Source organism: Cyprinus carpio, chromosome B17 (genome assembly GCF_018340385.1).
Source record: "Cyprinus carpio isolate SPL01 chromosome B17, ASM1834038v1, whole genome shotgun sequence".
Classification (NCBI taxonomy): Eukaryota; Metazoa; Chordata; class Actinopteri; order Cypriniformes; family Cyprinidae; genus Cyprinus; species Cyprinus carpio.
The window spans coordinates 7096428-7113133 of record NC_056613.1 but is presented as its reverse complement, the minus strand read 5'-3'; the positions used below and the strand labels follow the sequence as shown (position 1 = coordinate 7113133).

At 36.3% G+C, this 16706-nt stretch overlaps 1 protein-coding gene across 1 annotated transcript; it reads left to right on the top strand.

Moving 5' to 3' along the window:
* Positions 1-809: 809 nt before the first annotated feature.
* LOC109106891 (WD repeat and HMG-box DNA-binding protein 1-like) lies at positions 810-16444 on the top strand. The gene is made up of 26 exons (XM_042741948.1): positions 810-947; positions 2221-2341; positions 2458-2569; positions 2743-2894; positions 3943-4054; positions 4288-4338; positions 4587-4682; positions 4767-4859; positions 5069-5175; positions 5383-5536; positions 6967-7171; positions 7289-7493; positions 7635-7769; positions 8449-8690; positions 9107-9244; positions 10326-10482; positions 10587-10701; positions 10926-11057; positions 11308-11525; positions 11822-11946; positions 12198-12254; positions 12486-12517; positions 12634-12801; positions 12999-13138; positions 13811-13946; positions 15914-16444. Exons 2-26 carry the CDS (start codon positions 2265-2267, stop codon positions 16076-16078), a joined length of 3324 nt encoding a protein of 1107 aa, XP_042597882.1. The 5' UTR covers positions 810-947; positions 2221-2264; the 3' UTR covers positions 16079-16444.
* Positions 16445-16706: the final 262 nt, after the last annotated feature.

Sequence of the window (16706 nt, the reverse complement as noted above, 5' to 3'; positions counted from 1 at the left end):
GATTACTATTGATCTGCCAAACCCACTGCTGTTAAATATTAATGTTCCTGAGATGATCAAATCTGCTTTATGAATTTAAGCTGGACCATCTTTATCTTGAGATCATACATTTATAGCGTATACCTTTGTGAAATATTGTAAGAATTTAGACTAATGTTGCATTGATAATTAGAAAAATACAGAAAAAAATGTATACTATAGATTTCTCTTGTTGTTTTATTTTATTCCCCTAATTCTCACAGAATTCTTTCTGCATTTTTAGATTTTCATTAAGGTATAATTTATTTTTGTTTTGCTTGTGGGGGCTATTGGATGTCACAATTTAGGTGATTTCAGATTTACTATCCTTTTGGGGACGTTTGGTCTCTGCAATGTAGTCAAATCTGGACTCTAATTGATGCAGAAATGACATGCCCCAATGTGGCCATTAATCTTATCATCATAATATTTGGTGTTGCATTTCAGTCTACAAGCAGATGCAAGAGCTGCTTCCTGGAGTACATATCAGATTGTTCAGCAAACAGACAATGAGGATAATTGGTCTATTCTCTTGCAGAGGACTAAACGTAGGCTACAACCTCAGGCTGTATTTCATTATATCAGTTTTGCTGCAGGAAGTTCCATTTGTTTGTTAAGAACGACAACATTATTTTTACATGCACCTCGAACATTTTAAAATAATATTAACCATTAAAATGACTGACTGATTAATTTATAATAATAAATAATTATTTTTAGTTTATTTTTAATGTAGAATTAATTTATCTGTTACGTCAAGACGGTCAAGACACGTCAGACGTAGGGTGGGACTAATACTGTGACTCAGCCAATGACTGTTGAGTAAAGTTGTACGCTCCGTCCCACTTTTAAACGTCACCGTTGTCAGCGCGGGAAATGTGAGCTAGTGTGTGGCGCTGAATATTGAGAATAACCGCCAAACTAAAGCTGTAAGTACTGCTTGATTAAAACATATATTTAACATATATCGCTGAGTTGTTATTCGATTATATTTGATTACTGTGACACATGTAGTCATTTGAAGACTTGTGTTTTTATTCCGCGGTTGTTGAGGATTTTGCTTGTAAAGTAACTTAGCTGACGTAGCGGCTCTTTGTGCTTAAGATTAAGCTGTTTGTCTAAACTTGGGATAAAATGAGCTTACTTTTAGTGAAGGCTCTCTATGTTTGCATTACAAACCAGTTACACAAACCAGAAAAAAATATTTTTTTGTTTGTACACCTGATCATAGACTTTCTTTTTCTTGACGCTTCATTTTGAGAAGTTAACTGTGTCCTATACACACACACACACACACACACACACACACGCACGCGCATGCATATGTGTAAGATTATATATATTCTACAAGTATATGTATACACACACACATACAATACAAGTAGTTATACATTATTACAATTTATGGTATAACTGTGATAATGTTAACTACAGTCAAACCAAAATTAATTCAGACACCTTCAACATTTCTCACAATATCACAGTTGATTCTCTATGATATAATTTAGAAAATGGTAATAAAATATGACAAGATCTCAGAGTTAAACTGTGTCAGAACAAATTCATCGTGATAATGCCAGATAACTTTGATAGAAATGTATGGATTACAATCAACCAAAACGTATTAAGTGGTTAAATTTAAGTACAAAATTAGATAATACCAATTTATGTCAACCAATTACCAAGCAATGCTTCATATTGTTCAGTCTGTGGGATAAAAAGGTCGCATTAGCAATTAAAGAAAGAAAAAGAAACACTTAAGCAAAACGTGGTCAGGTCAAAGTATCTGAATAATTTTTAGTTCCTAAGTTTTACTGGTAGTGAAGAATTTTTGAGTATAATATGTCACAGTTTACTATATTTTGCTATCACCACTTACATGAATGAACTATAGTGTCCCACTAGATAATAAAAATAAAAAAAATAAAAAATTATATCTGGTGTTTGAATAATTTGACTGTATATTTTATAGGTAACTTATTAATTATTTGAACAAAAATTATTATAATTATTATTTGAAATAATTATTTGAACTTGATACAGAGTATAGCAGGAGAAATTGATTTTAATTTAATCAAATTGGAAGGTGTGTATTCTTGTATATTAAATAGTTCATTCCAAATATAAAACTGTATTTATGTAACGTTTATATTTAAGATGTTATAAATATTTCTTTTTTTTATTTTTTATTGATTTTACTAGCAGGCATTTTCGGTCCTGTTCCTGATTGTCCTCCGGAGAGCATCATGCCGTGTGAAAGGAAGCCCATGCGTTACGGTCACTCAGAAGGCCACACTGATGTCTGCTTTGATGATGAGGGAAAGTAAGTAACGTCTTTTGAGATCACACGCATACCTTTGATTTCAGACTTAACAACTGGGAAATAATAAGATGCCTGTAGTTGATGTATTGTTTCAAACACCTTATGATGTGTCCTAGGTGTATTGTGACCTGTGGGAGTGACGGCGACGTCCGCATATGGGAAAGTCTAGATGATGACGATCCCAAGTCCATAAATGTCGGGGAGAAGGTCTATTCTGTAGCACTGAAGGTAAGTTAACATTTGTTTTTGTGTGTGTGTGTTTTTTGTATGGTCTATTATAATAATCACATTAATAATGCTGCAGTGAGTTTTTCCTGTTAAACATCTGAAAATGGTCAGTTAAATCAGAATCCTGTTAATTTTACTGTTATTTCAATGTCAGTGTTTGTTTTTCCCTACAGAATGGAAAGTTAGTTACAGCAGTTTCCAACAACACAGTTCAGATTCACACTTTCCCAGAGGGAGATCCAGATGGCATTCTCACTCGATTCACCACCAACGCAAACCACGTCACCTTCAACAGCAGCGGGTCAAGAGTGGCTGCAGGCTCAAGGTATGACTTGCTTTCAGTCCTTGTCCTCCTATGTTTGTGTTGTAAAGCATATGTGTGTTTCAGGGTGACCATATATCCCGCTGTTTCTCAGACATATCCTGGCCAGGATTTCTATTTTCCTATTGTTTTTTTTATATGTGACCCTGGACCACAACACCAGTCATAAGAACAGATCCGTTCCTCCTCGAAATTGAGATGGAGCATTTCAAGGGGCTTTCCCTTAAAGAAAATTTTAATTGCACAGGTATATTCGTAGCAATAGCCAACAATACATTGTATAGGTCAAAATTATCTTTTATGCCAAAAATCATTAGGATATTAAGTAAAGATCATGTTCCATGAAGGTATTTTGTAAATTTCCTGCTGTAAATATATCAAAACTCAATTTTTGTTTAGTAATATGCATTGCTAAGAACTTCATTTGGATAACTTCGAAGGTGATTTTCTCAATATTTAAATTTTTTTTGCACCCTCAGATTCCAGAATTTCAAATAGTTGTATCTTGGCCAAATATTGTCCTATCCTAACAAACCATTAATCAATGGACAGCTTATTTATTTAGCTTTCTGATGATGTATAAATCTCAATTTGAAAAAATGTTCCCTTATGACTGGTTTTGTGGTTCAGGGTCACATGTTGGGTAGTAATAACTGTTTAATACTTCCATCTCTGTGCTTTTGACCGACGTCAGTGCGCAGACAAAGCCACTTCGATTGTTTTATGATTAGTTGCATTTGGCTAAATGGCCGTTTTCTGGATATATGGATTGTTTTAAGCGGGTGCATCATGGATGAAGGCAGCGAGCATGTCTCAGCATTGATTGAGCAGTTTTATCCTGCTGCCGATGCTTGAATATTGATGCAGGCGGCACTGGCAGCTGAGCTCCAAACAGGTTATTTGATTTTTTTTTTCTTCCTGTAGAGGTCGGAAATGAGTTTTCATTTATTTCCCCACTTCAGATCAGAAAGATCTGCAGCGCCAATATGAGTCTCTGCTGGGCTGAAACGGTGGAGAATGAAGACACTAATTTTGGTATTCTGTTTTCCAGTGACTTTATTGTGAAGATAGTGGAGGTGGTGGACAGCAGTCAGCAGAAGACCCTACGAGGACATGACGCTCCAATCCTCAGTGTGGCTCTTGACCCTTCTGATGAGTTCCTTGTGAGTGTCACGGTTCCTTTTAATGGTCAGCTGTTATTTCTGAATGTGGCCAAATGAAGCTCATGAATTATTTCACAGTTTCATATTTATTGCACACATTACTATTTATTGCATACATTACCATTTGCGTTTTTTTTTTTATTTTTTATGTTTAACATCTGATGAGTATTTATCTATTAAATATTATGTTTTGTCTTAGTCATTTATATTATGCTGATGTCACTTCCTGACAGGCTTCCTCCAGCTGTGATGGATCGGTTACTGTGTGGTCTATTGAGTCACAGGTACGAGGCCTCGTCAGTTGTTATACAATGGAAAAACATACACAATGATGTCCAAAAGTCAGCGAGCACTAGAGAAAACATCTTTATTACATTCTTTATTTTTTATCACAAGTTGTACTTTCAGCATAATTTAAGTTACGTATTTAAATCAACTGAATTCCCACATTTTCAGTGTGATCTCAGACTTTTTCAACCCCTCTGTATTTTAGATCTGATGTTAAGCTCATGAATCCCGTTGTGTGTTTTAGACTCAAGTAGCTCAATGGAAAATTCTCCAGAAGTCAAGTGATGTGAGCAATGCCAAGTCTCTCTGTAGGCTCGCATGGCAGCCGCATTCTGGAAAGGTATTGACAATTTCACGTTTTATATAAGGCCCATTCAGATTTCAAAATTCAATTTACATTTTTATTTGATGTATGTGCTTGTAGCTTCTTGCTGTACCAGTGGACTTGACCGTTCAATTGTATGACAAAAACACATGGACACATGTCAGCACGCTCTCTGATGACCTCATCACACAGGTCAGTAGAAAACAACACTGGAACAGTTAAGAGCAATATAATTCGAATAAGGTCATTATAGATTGTGGAAACCTTTATTAGCATTACAACTGTGTCTTAACCTTTTGCTTACTCTATCAGGTGAGATAATGTGCTGAGTGGTAAAAGTTGTGCATTATTTTCAGTGCATGATGTTATGAGTAATTCTTTCTGAATCGTTCTCTTCCCAGGTTGTTAATGTTGTGGTCTGGTCGCCGTGTGGGAAGTTTCTGGCTGCAGGAACAGTTGGTGGAAACCTGTTGATTTGGGATGTAGAAGCCAAACTGTGTATCGAGAGGTTAAATTCACATCTTAAAATTATTTTGATATTGGTGTTGACAGATTGTGAATATTGTATTGTCATTAATGCTTTATACATGTATAATATTACTGTACACAATATTTTGTGTCTTTACGGATGTTTCTAGAAAGGAGGTCACGCTACTAGTGATTTCAGACTATACAGTATGTGCAGTGACGATGATGTTGATCTTGTACATTACAGACAGAAACACGAGAAAGGGTTCACTGTGTGTGGGATGGCGTGGCATCCCTCAGGGGTCCGGATCGCTTACACTGACACCGAGGGCTGCCTCGGGCTCCTGGAAGGCGTGTCGTCCTCATCGCCATCCTCTTCCTCTACTATCCAAAGCACCAAGGTCAGTCTTCCCTTCAGGCTCTCTTCTTTTTCTTCCCGATCATACTGTGCCAGAAATAGCATCACCAATGTAAAGTCATGATGGATGTATATGTATCTCTATGTGACCTTTATGTGCCTGTATCTGCTGCTTGATTATTTTTGAAAATGCTAACATCAATCTTTGCCTGTATATTTGTTAATAATATTGTTAAATATGAAAACGCTAAATACTAGGGCTGGGCAATATGGCAAAAAAATTAAATCTCTTTAAAAAAATTTTTTTTTTTTTTCCTCCAAAAATGACCATGATAACAAATGTACGTGAGTGTGTGTGTGTATATGTATATGTGTATATATATATGTATATGTATATATATATATATATATAAAATATTATTAAAATTTTAAACAGCAGTTTAATAAACTAGAAGTTAATTAAGAGACTTGAGTTTTAGACACCATATTGCCTGTTTTTGTTCTATTTCGACTACAAAAATAATTTCAAACAAAGCCACAGCGCTGTTGTCTCTGAGCAACATGATGGTGTTTCTTTCCTGAATGAATAAAACATTTAAATTCAGTTCAATCGCAATGACTCACTTATTAACAGTGACATGCTGCCACCTGCTGGCGGTTTTAATTTCACATTTAAAGTACCTTTTTATTATTTAAATAATTTCAAATGTCAGTATTCAACGTTTTGTTTAATATATCAGAACATTATTTATGCATCTTTAAAAATAGGCATTTGTAAAGGTAAATAAAAATAAGCAGATTTAAGTATGATAGAACACTGAAAATATTGCTTCACAATAAATTGTCTCCACCACCAAAAATCTTGACGATGTGGTGCTTTTGTGGGATATTTTGCATGGAATATTGTCTTCTGATATGAAAAGTTCACTGTATATCTTAGTAATAAATATAATTTATTACACCGATATTTTGTTTTCTTTTTACGTTAAACACATGAAATATTACATATGTATGTATTATATATGTATATATGTAGTATATATGTATGTGTATTTCCATTACATGTTTAGGTCTTAAATTTCGTATAAGGTGGTATTAAAAAGGTCTTAAAAAGTCTTACATTTAACTTGTTCATGTCTGTAGAAACCCTGTGCTTGTGATATGAAACAAAGACTCAGCTTTGAAATTTTCTAAGTTTTAATACAAAATTCATATAGATATAAATACATATAGGCCTAATAATAATATATAATAATATTTAATTTTTACATCAGTTCATGTTCATTCAAATGGTTAGAAGTATTATAACATCACATTTACATATTCATACTAAAACATGCATGAAGTTCTGTTAGTTAAGCGTTTATATAATGTCTGTTCATGGCAAATATTACTAGGGCTGCATGGTTTTGGGAAAACTTTTAAATGTGATTTTTTTTTTTTTTTTTTTTTTTTCTCTCTGATGACTTTTAGGCCACTGCAGCTAAAGAAAAAAATGACTATGATGACCTGTTTGATGAGGATGATGACCGGATGCTGGACGAGGGCATGAGTGACTCGCGGTCTCCGGTGAAGAAACCCGTCATGGAAGAGGATGACGACGACGATGACCTCATGCCTGCCACGGGCAGACCACGGAACAGAGGGTCCTTCCTGGATGACGATGACAATTCTCAAGGTATGAGCGTCTCCGGAAAGCAAGTAGTGCAGGCAGTTACTTCAAGTCAAGGATATTATTAGTAGTGAAAGAGTGATTCAAGCGCTTTAATTAATGGTCAGATGTTTGTGTCTCTAGATGCAGGCTCTGTAAAACTGGATGGAGTTCCAGAGGAGGATGGCAGCAGTGCTATTCTTCCTGCTGTGGGTCCTGCAGTGTCCCGTCCCGTATACGAGGGTCCCATGCCCACACAACCCCAAAGGGCTTTCCAGCCGGGATCCACCCCAGTGCACCTCATGCATCGCTTTATGGTGAGGAAGAACCATAGCAGTTGTCAATTCAAGTAACAGTAGCAGTAAATATTTGGAAATCTGTATGTAAAATTTTTATAATTATTATAATAAATTTCAAAATTCCCTATCTCATTTCTCAAACTCTGAACTCATCGTCCATCGCTATAACCAATAACAATAAAAAGCAAAAGATGTATAGAAGATCAGTTTCACGACACTGCTGTCCATCATGCCATGCACCTCACAAACACCCTGGGCCACACCATGGCTGATCTATCCCAGGAGGCCGTGCTGCTGGCCTGTGAGGGAACTGATGAGCTTGCCAGGTACAGGATCTTAGTTTTAATAATTGACGTCATTTCTTTAGTTGGGACATTTTTAGTGAATTTAGAGTTCATTTGTATTCAACAGGGCTGCTTTCATAGTAATCAGATTACCGTCAGCAGCAGCTGATGTGAACCTTGCTCTGTAGTTTCCTCTTTGTCCTCAACCACTTGCTCTTGTTTACGAAGCAAATTTGCACTTTGCCTCCATTTTTATTTGCAGAACTACTAATCCAGTAGAAATCCGGTAGTAAATGATCTGCCTGTGAATAAAATGAATAAATTACAGTAGGTGACATAAAAGTGGTATACAGATCGTGAGGTTTTTTGGACACTTGGTAAATTCGAATATTAAGAAAGTATGGTACTTTTTTTTGTTTCTGGGAACTGGTTTTCTGTGGAAATGTAATAACGATAGCTTTGTTGTTACATAATCATACTCTGAAACTTGTTGATTTGTATTCATATCATTTTCCAATGAGCCAATTCCTTAAACATAATCAAAAAGATATTAACATGTAGAAAGAATATGAAAACTGACCTATCAAAGATATAAATGAAAGAGCTCTTTAATCAACAACCAGAACTGAATAGGAGAATGTTCAATTATCTACACCTTTCCTTTCCTTTTGTAAATGTCTCTCTTTCACTATTTTCTTTCTCTCTCTCTCTTTCTCAACAGTAAGATCCAGTGTTTGCATTTCTCATGCTGGGACACACATAAGGACTGGATAGTGGATCTTCCTAAAGGAGAGGATGTCCGTGCGTTGTGTTTGGGTCAGGGCTGGGCTGCAGTGGCCACCAGTGCTCTGATGGTCAGGCTGTTCTCTATTGGTGGAGTGCAGAAGGAGATCTTCAGCCTGCCTGGAGCTGCTGTCTGCATGGCAGGACACGGAGAGCAGCTCCTCATCGTGTATCACAGAGGTACTAATGCGTACCACTCTACTTTCAATACAGACACTGGTTTCAAAACTCCACAAAACCCAAAAAAATTTTAATTCAGTTTTTTTTTAGTTTTTTTTTATTTATTTTATTTTTATTTACATGCTAATGCTTATAATTTGTTTGCAGTTCAGGCATATGCAACATTTTAGTTTTGAGCTGGTTCCTTTTAATCATTAATAAGAATCAATTGTAAAGCAGAAAACTGATGGCAGTTTAACTTATTCAAAAACATAGTAATAGCAATAAAAAGGCCACATCTGCAAACACTTTTGAGCAATGACTCACAGAATTAATATTTTTTTTTCAACTAGTAAAATGAGCAATCAAAAGTTTCTTCCCAACACTTGTGCTTTGTGTTTATAAATGGGTTGAACTTGTTTGTTGTGTGTCATCAGGTACTGGGTTTGATGGAGATCAGGCCCTTGGCGTACAGCTGCTCCAGCTCGGGAGCAAGAGAAGACAGGTCATACATGGAGAACCATTGCCTCTCTCACAGAAGTCCTACCTGGCGTGGTTGGGCTTCACTGCAGAGGGTGAGTCACAGTATTCTCTTCCTGTTGTTTGATAGTGAAGGAAATGGAAAAATGAACAAAACAGCCTGCAAAATTGTTTGTAATATTAACTTCAATTTCCTGATAGTTATACCATGCTATGTACACTACTGTTAAAAAAAATTAGGTTTTATTTATTTATTTATTTTTAAAGCAGAGATGTATACATTGATCAGAAGTTCCAGAAAAGCTATTTATAATGTTACAAAAGATTTTTATTTCAAATACATGCCGTTCTTTTCATTCATTCAGAGAATCATAAAAAATGTTAAGCAGCACAGTTGTTTTCATCATTGATAATAATAAGTACCAAATAAGCATATAAGAATGATTTTTTTTTTTTGAAGAATCATGTGACACTGAAGACTGGATTAATGGCTGCTGAAAATTCAGCTTTGCCCTCACAGGGATCAGTAACAGGAATTAGTGCTCAGTTTTTTTTAAACATGAAATTAATCTTACTGACCACAAACTTTTGAACTGTTAATTATGCATACATATGTAACCCTGGACCACAAATCCAGTCATAAGGGTCAATTTTAAGATTTTTTTTGATGTTTGGTTTGTTAGGATAGGACAGTATTTGGCCGAGATACAACTATTTGAATATCTGGAATCTGAGGGTGCAAAAAAAAAATATTGAGAAAACCACCTTTAAATTTGTCCAAATGAAGTTCTTAGCAATGCATTTTACTAATCAAAAATTTGATTTTGATATATTTACAGTAGGAAATTTACTAAATATCTTTATGGAACATGATCTTTACTGAATATCCTAATGATTTTTGGCTTAAAAGAAAAATCAATAATTTTGACCCATGCAATGTATTGTTGGCTATTGCTACAAATATATCCGTGCTATTTAAGACTGGTTTTGTGGTCCAAGGTCTCATATGGCCTCAAAGCTAATAGACATGAAAGTAAAAAAAAAAAGAAGAATCATGTGACACGGACTAAAAGCCACAATCCTGTGATTTTTGTTTTCTTTTCTTCCTTTTTTTTTTTAGCTGATTAGTAAATGACAGATTTATAATAATTTATAATAATTGTACTTTTTTCCCAGGAACCCCATGCTGTATTGACTCGGAGGGTGTTGTACGTATGCTGAACCGGACCCTGGGGAACACGTGGACTCCTGTCTGTAACACCAGAGACAGCTGCAAGAGCAGATCAGACCATTACTGGGTTGTCGGTGTTCATGAGAATCCACAGCAGCTCAGGTGCGTCTTTCTCCTTGCATTCATTTTCCTTGATTCACAAATGTCAAATCAATCCAAATCGAATTTTCCAAGCAGCCAATGAAACTCCTCATCCTCTCTCTCAGGTGTATCCCATGTAAAGGCTCACGTTTCCCACCCACCCTACCTCGCCCTGCTGTGGCCGTCCTGCCCTTTAACCTGCCTTATTGCCAGACCACCACAGAGAAAGGCCAAATGGAGGTATGAGATAAATCTAAAGAAATACGTTCTCTTTTATTCCCTATGTTTTATTAATTTATTTTATTTTATTTATTCGTGTAGTGTTATTGTTGCTGACCTACACTGAAAGTCAGTTGTGTCCATCCTTATCTTGGCAGTCCATCGCTTTTCTGATTTTTTTTATTTTAATTTTTTTGTAACTGTGCAGCTGAATAAGACATTAACGCTCCATTTATGTTTTGTAGGAGCAATACTGGCGGTCCATGCTCTTTCATAACCACTTTGGCTTTCTGTCATCCAGTGGTTATGAAATTGACAGCGAGGGTCAGTCTCAGGCTGAGAAAGAGCAGCAGGAACTGCTAATGAAGATGTTCGCTGTAAGTCATTCACATGGCCAGAACAGGAAGTTAAAGACTGGTTAAATTCAGTTGCATATGCCTGGATTGAATTACACTGTCTGATTTCTGTAAAACGATTCTGGAATGTCATAAATCAAAACTCCGCTTTGATGCATGTGCGTCATTTTCTGGCATAGCTGGCACATTTGATCAGATTAGTTTTTATTTGAACTGTCCTTCTCATCTCATAATTTTCTATGCTGTCTGTTTTCTGTTTGTGTGGCGGCAGCTGTCGTGTAAACTGGAGCGAGAGTTCCGGTGCGTGGAGCTGGCTGAGATGATGACTCACAGCGTTGTGACGCTCGCCATCCGTTACGCGTCTCGTTCCAGACGCATGGCACTGGCACAGAGACTCAGTGAACTCGCCCTGGAAAAGGCCAATCAGTTTCAAGAGGAGGAGCTGGAAGAAGAAGAGCCAACCTATCAGAGGTTAGCATGGAATTCTGGGTAATATTAATATGTATTATTTTAAGTAAAGCTTTTTTAGTGCCTCTGCAGCTTCTTAAAGACTATTATTTCTTTCTACTATAGCCTCAGGCCTAGAAAAATCATAAAAACTCTTGAAGTTACTTTTTGTGAAAATACTGCATTGTGAGTGCAATGTATTGGTTTTAAAAGTCCTTTTCAGTAATCACAATGGAAATTGATTGACCAGAAGTTGTGGGAATCTTTAATAAAAGAAAAATAGTTGAAAATGTTGATGCCAGCATAGAGTATCATATTTTGATTCTGTATGTTTATAGAGGATCCCGTCAGATGAGCAGCAGACAAGCACAAGTAGAGAATGGCTGTGAGGAGGAGGAGGAGGAAGATTATCCACAAGAGGAGCAAATGGATGCAGAAGAATCAACAGAGACCAGGAAGCCAAGTAAATATGCTAGTTTATTAAAATGTATTAAAATTACAGTGTTCAAGTTTATTAAGCTACATACTCTTTGCATATCAGTTATATATTGTTTGATCTTTAAAATAAAGTCTTTATTGACACTCCTATCTGTGCACGTTTTCAGCACAAGTCTCAATTTCTGCAATAGACATAAAGAAATGCACTTTTTAATTGAATTTGATTGTTCAATTTTTGTATTTGGTTTTTGATATGAACATATTTTGACTATCCAGGCTTGAATCCAATCAAAAAAGGAGGAAAATCACCTGAAAGGCCTTCTCCTAAACCAAGTGAGTAGAATATAAAAATAGAATATAAAGAAAATTTTAATAAATAGAAATCGAATAAAAAAAAAAATGTTAAAGAAAAAAAAAAACATTTTTATGATCAAATTGCAACTTTGTTTTTTCTACATTATTATTTCTTTAACCTCTTGTTCAAATCTATACAATTTTTCACAAATGGACTGCCATTATATATGAGTGTCTGCTGACTGTATAAATTGTGCTTGTGTGTCACAGTGAACAGAGAAGGACGCGTGAACCCTTTTAAGGTTAGAGTTGCACAATTTTTAATTACATTAAGCTCCTTTTTAAGTTTTGTTTTTCAAAAATATTGGTAAGAATTTTTACATTTACAGTTTATAACAATATATATTTAAATGTGCAGGTGTCCGGTGCAGGAAAGTCGTCAAGTTCACCAGCTGGTCAGCCCAGAACAACTAATGTTTTGGACAGCATGACAGTGTCCAGCAGAAAACCCACACCTCTCGGCGGCACATCAAAACAGGGCAAAGCCCCGGTCCTGAAGCCCCTGGCACCCAAACCTAAGTCCAAGGTACTGTGTGTTGCTCAAATACAAATGTTCTCCATCCCTCACTCTGAGCTCTTTCTGCCAGGGATGACCTGGTCATCTAGGATCCTTTCCTCCAGAATGTTTAGTTCTGATGGTAAAACGTTTGTTCAAGTGAAATGTCTATTGGAATAAAAAAAATTATGTTCTTTGCCAATAATTTGCGAGGCCCTGTTTTTCAGACCCAGGCCACTCTGCTGCAGATGAGTGCCTCTAAAGGAAACAGTAAGAAACTGGAGAACAGTCAAACAGAAGCAGAAAAAGTGAAACCAGCCCCTGCAGCTACACCTCCAGCATCAGTGGAGAATGTTGAAAACAGAAAGTAAGAGAGAGAACTATCTTTAATTGTAATGATGTAAGAACATCAAATCATTTAACTTTCAAAATGAAAGTATTTCATGTCAGCAGACATCATACTAATTATATAAAATTAAGGGATGCACCATATATGTATGATTACCTTTTTATTGTCATCTTTATATATTAATATATGATAGCAATACTGTAAAACTATTTGTGTTTCAAGAACAAAGGCTTTTAGTTAAGCTTTAGTTAGTGCCAGTCAAACATTTTATATGAAGTGAAATACAGGCATATACTATAAAATATAGGAACATTTGCAGTCAGGGATAGATAAAGAGTGTTATATGAATAAAAGACATTGGCCATGATACAGTGTTCCAATGTTAGTCACATTGATGCTGATAATATAATTTTTTTTGTGATTGATTGGGGTTTAATTTCAGTAGTTGTGCACATTTTATTTGTTTTTATAACACAGTATATATATTTTCTTTTATTGTACCAGCAATATAATTTAGTATTTTTAATGAATTATTTTTAAGAACCTGTGATAATGCTGAAAGGTCAATTAAATTAAATTTATAGTCATTATTTTATATAGTCATTGGCAGGTGATTGATTGAGGAACTGTCATTCTTTTTTTAGTGTTTTGTTTACAGTCTTGACTGTAACTACAATTTACTTCCTTTAGGCCGAAAACTGGCTTTCAGCTGTGGCTTGAGGAGAATAGGAAGAGCATTCTCGCTGACAATCCTGACTTTGAGGAAATGGATGTTATCAAGGAAGGCATGGGGCGTTTCCGCACTCTTTCAGCAGAGGAAAGACTGGTAAGACTATTCTTATTGGAGCATGTGACGCATTTTTTAGTAACCAAATCTACAGTTGTTTACTAATTACTCAAGTGAAGTCTTCAGACTATTATTAAATCCAGGAAGGTTACCTAGGAGTTTCTGTTTTCTTGCACGTGTGTTGGTTATGTAACAGATTTCATTCAAGCACTTGTTTTTTTCCCCCTTAGTTTAACTTCCTCTATTCAGTACCTCCAGGATTTTGTGATCGCTGAATTTATCGCAAAATCAAACAAACTCCACAATTTTTGCAAAAGTTTGGAAATTTTCGTATTTGCGGCAAATTTCCTGCAGAATTTGGGCTTAGATGCGTCCCGTGACAGAAATGGTCTAATGTTTTTCAGTGTTTTTAAATGCTTCACAAAACTTTCCCAGCACTTCTGAGCTTTAAGTATTACCGAATTTGAAAGTTATTTTTAATGTGAAGATATTTGTTCATCCTTCATAGGTTTCCCCCATGTATAAAACTAAAAGTTTCATAATGTAGGAAAGCAAACAATTATTTAAAAATAAAAAAGATTTTAAATGACCACTAGTAGATGGCTGTAGAGAAGTACTTATAGGCCATTTCCACTCCCTAATATAAATATATATATATTTGTATTCATTAAATTATATTATATTTAGACATTATGAAAATGACCGTAAAAGTATTGTAATATTTAGACATCTGTATCTGCTTAAGATCTGGGAAACATCTGCTGTGTACTCTGATAAACGTCTCAGAAAAAGAGAAAGTGAAAAGAGAAAGAAAGTGAGAAAGTGACGTGACATTCACCAGCCAGTATGGTGTAATACTCAGAATTGCTCTGCATTAACCCATCCGAAGTGCACACACACAGAGCAGTGAACACACACACACACTGTGAACACACACCCGGAGCAGTGGGCAGATTTTATGCTGCGGCGCCCGGGGACAGTTGGGGGTTCGATGCCTTGCTCAAGTAAGTCATGGTATTGAAGGTGGATAGAAACTGTACATGCACTCCCCCCACCCACAATTCCTGCCGGCCCGAGACTCGCACTACCCTTCGTTTCCGACTCTCTAACCATTAGGCCACGATTCCCCCAAAGCAGTTTTACTGCAATCTAATAAATGTCTATTTGACATCTGACAGGAAACATCTTAGAGATTTATTGCAGATGAGCAAACACTCTAAAAAAAACATCTTGCATCTGTAAATGCAGACATCAGATAAGACATCTCCGAGATGTACATGTGATTAGGGAGAATGCTTCCCTGTCAGGTGCTGGTGCCACCTTCTGTAGAACTCAGTCTGTCAAAAATCACTCATTTTAGGCCGCAAAAATCAGAAAAAAGTTCCATGAAATCCTGGAGTGACTGTCTGTTTTTTTTTTAATATGCTCCTAAAGCTCGAAGCCAATTTATCCATGACAACACTGTTCATTAGCAAATATCCTCTTGTTTTCTGATCTCCACTTACCTGTGTATGTGTGTGGGCTTTCCAAACACTCATGCTCTCCTGTATGAACAATCTGTTCGTGGCCCCGCACCCACAGAGCCACTCAGTGCAGGGCAGAATGACTCTTCACACACTCCAGCCTGGAGGGGGAATGGTTAGGACGCCTGTTGCTCTGGAAACCCGGGCCGGGGGTGTGTGCCGCACTCATTGATCTTATGTTAATGACATGGGGGTGGCTTCAGGCACTGAAAGAGTGCGTTACAATGATCAATGGTGTGCAGTGTGGCGGGGTGTGTGCAGAAAGGGCCCCGGTGCTCACATGTGAAATGGGTCCGATGACTCATCATGGTTGTCTGTATATGTTCGCTGCTTTTGTTTATTTGAACCGGGAACAAATGTATCTGGGTTGACGGTGGTGGTCGGTCAATTTTAATTGCACTAACAGGCTTATTTGAATGATAGCGTTTATTGCTTGTGTAATTTTGCATGAATGTACATACATCCATCTCATCTTTTATTCAGAACTGGACGGAGAAAGCAAAGGGCGACTCTGACCCCAAGAAACGAAAGCGTGAAGATGAAGAACAAGTAAATGAACAAATGGAGTCGGATGAGGGCAGCGCCAAAAAGAAAAAGCCCCTGGATGCTTCGGCTAAACTCTCTGCGTTTGCATTTAACAAAGAATAGTACTTGACATAAATTTGTTTATTGCTTATGTAATTTTTGACATTTTATTTTAATACTGATTGGGGTGAAAACATTTTATTTTTTCCCATTATTTACTGTAATTCTCTGACCTCTCATTCTGGCTGCTCATTTGTGATCTACTCATTCTCCATAAATTTTCTCAAGTTTGAGCTCTTTTGAAAGCAGTGCGTCTCTTCATTAGCATTTGAAATGAATGCAAGTCTCTTTGTTAAGCAATTTGCAATGTGGCAAGATGGTTAATAAAAAGGTCTCTTAGTTTGCTTCGGATGGTTTGTACATATTTTTTGTGTGGTTTTGTATTGTATGTAAAACAAAAAAAAAATTATAATAAAATATAAAATATTACATTTTGTGTGCTGTTTTCTTTGTTTTAAATGTTATTTTGGCTAATTGGCCAGTTGAAAGTACACAATGTTGCTTGCACACCAGTGATGAAACAAATGTGAAGTGATGTTCATCCGAGGTCACTGAACTTTGATTTTGCAACCACAGAGACATAAAATGAAACTAATCTGTGCTGACAAGTTACCAGCTCTACAGCCTCTTGGTTGCATGGTGCATTTCACTTAAGAAATACTGCTTTTATTTTTAATCATAAGACCATCAT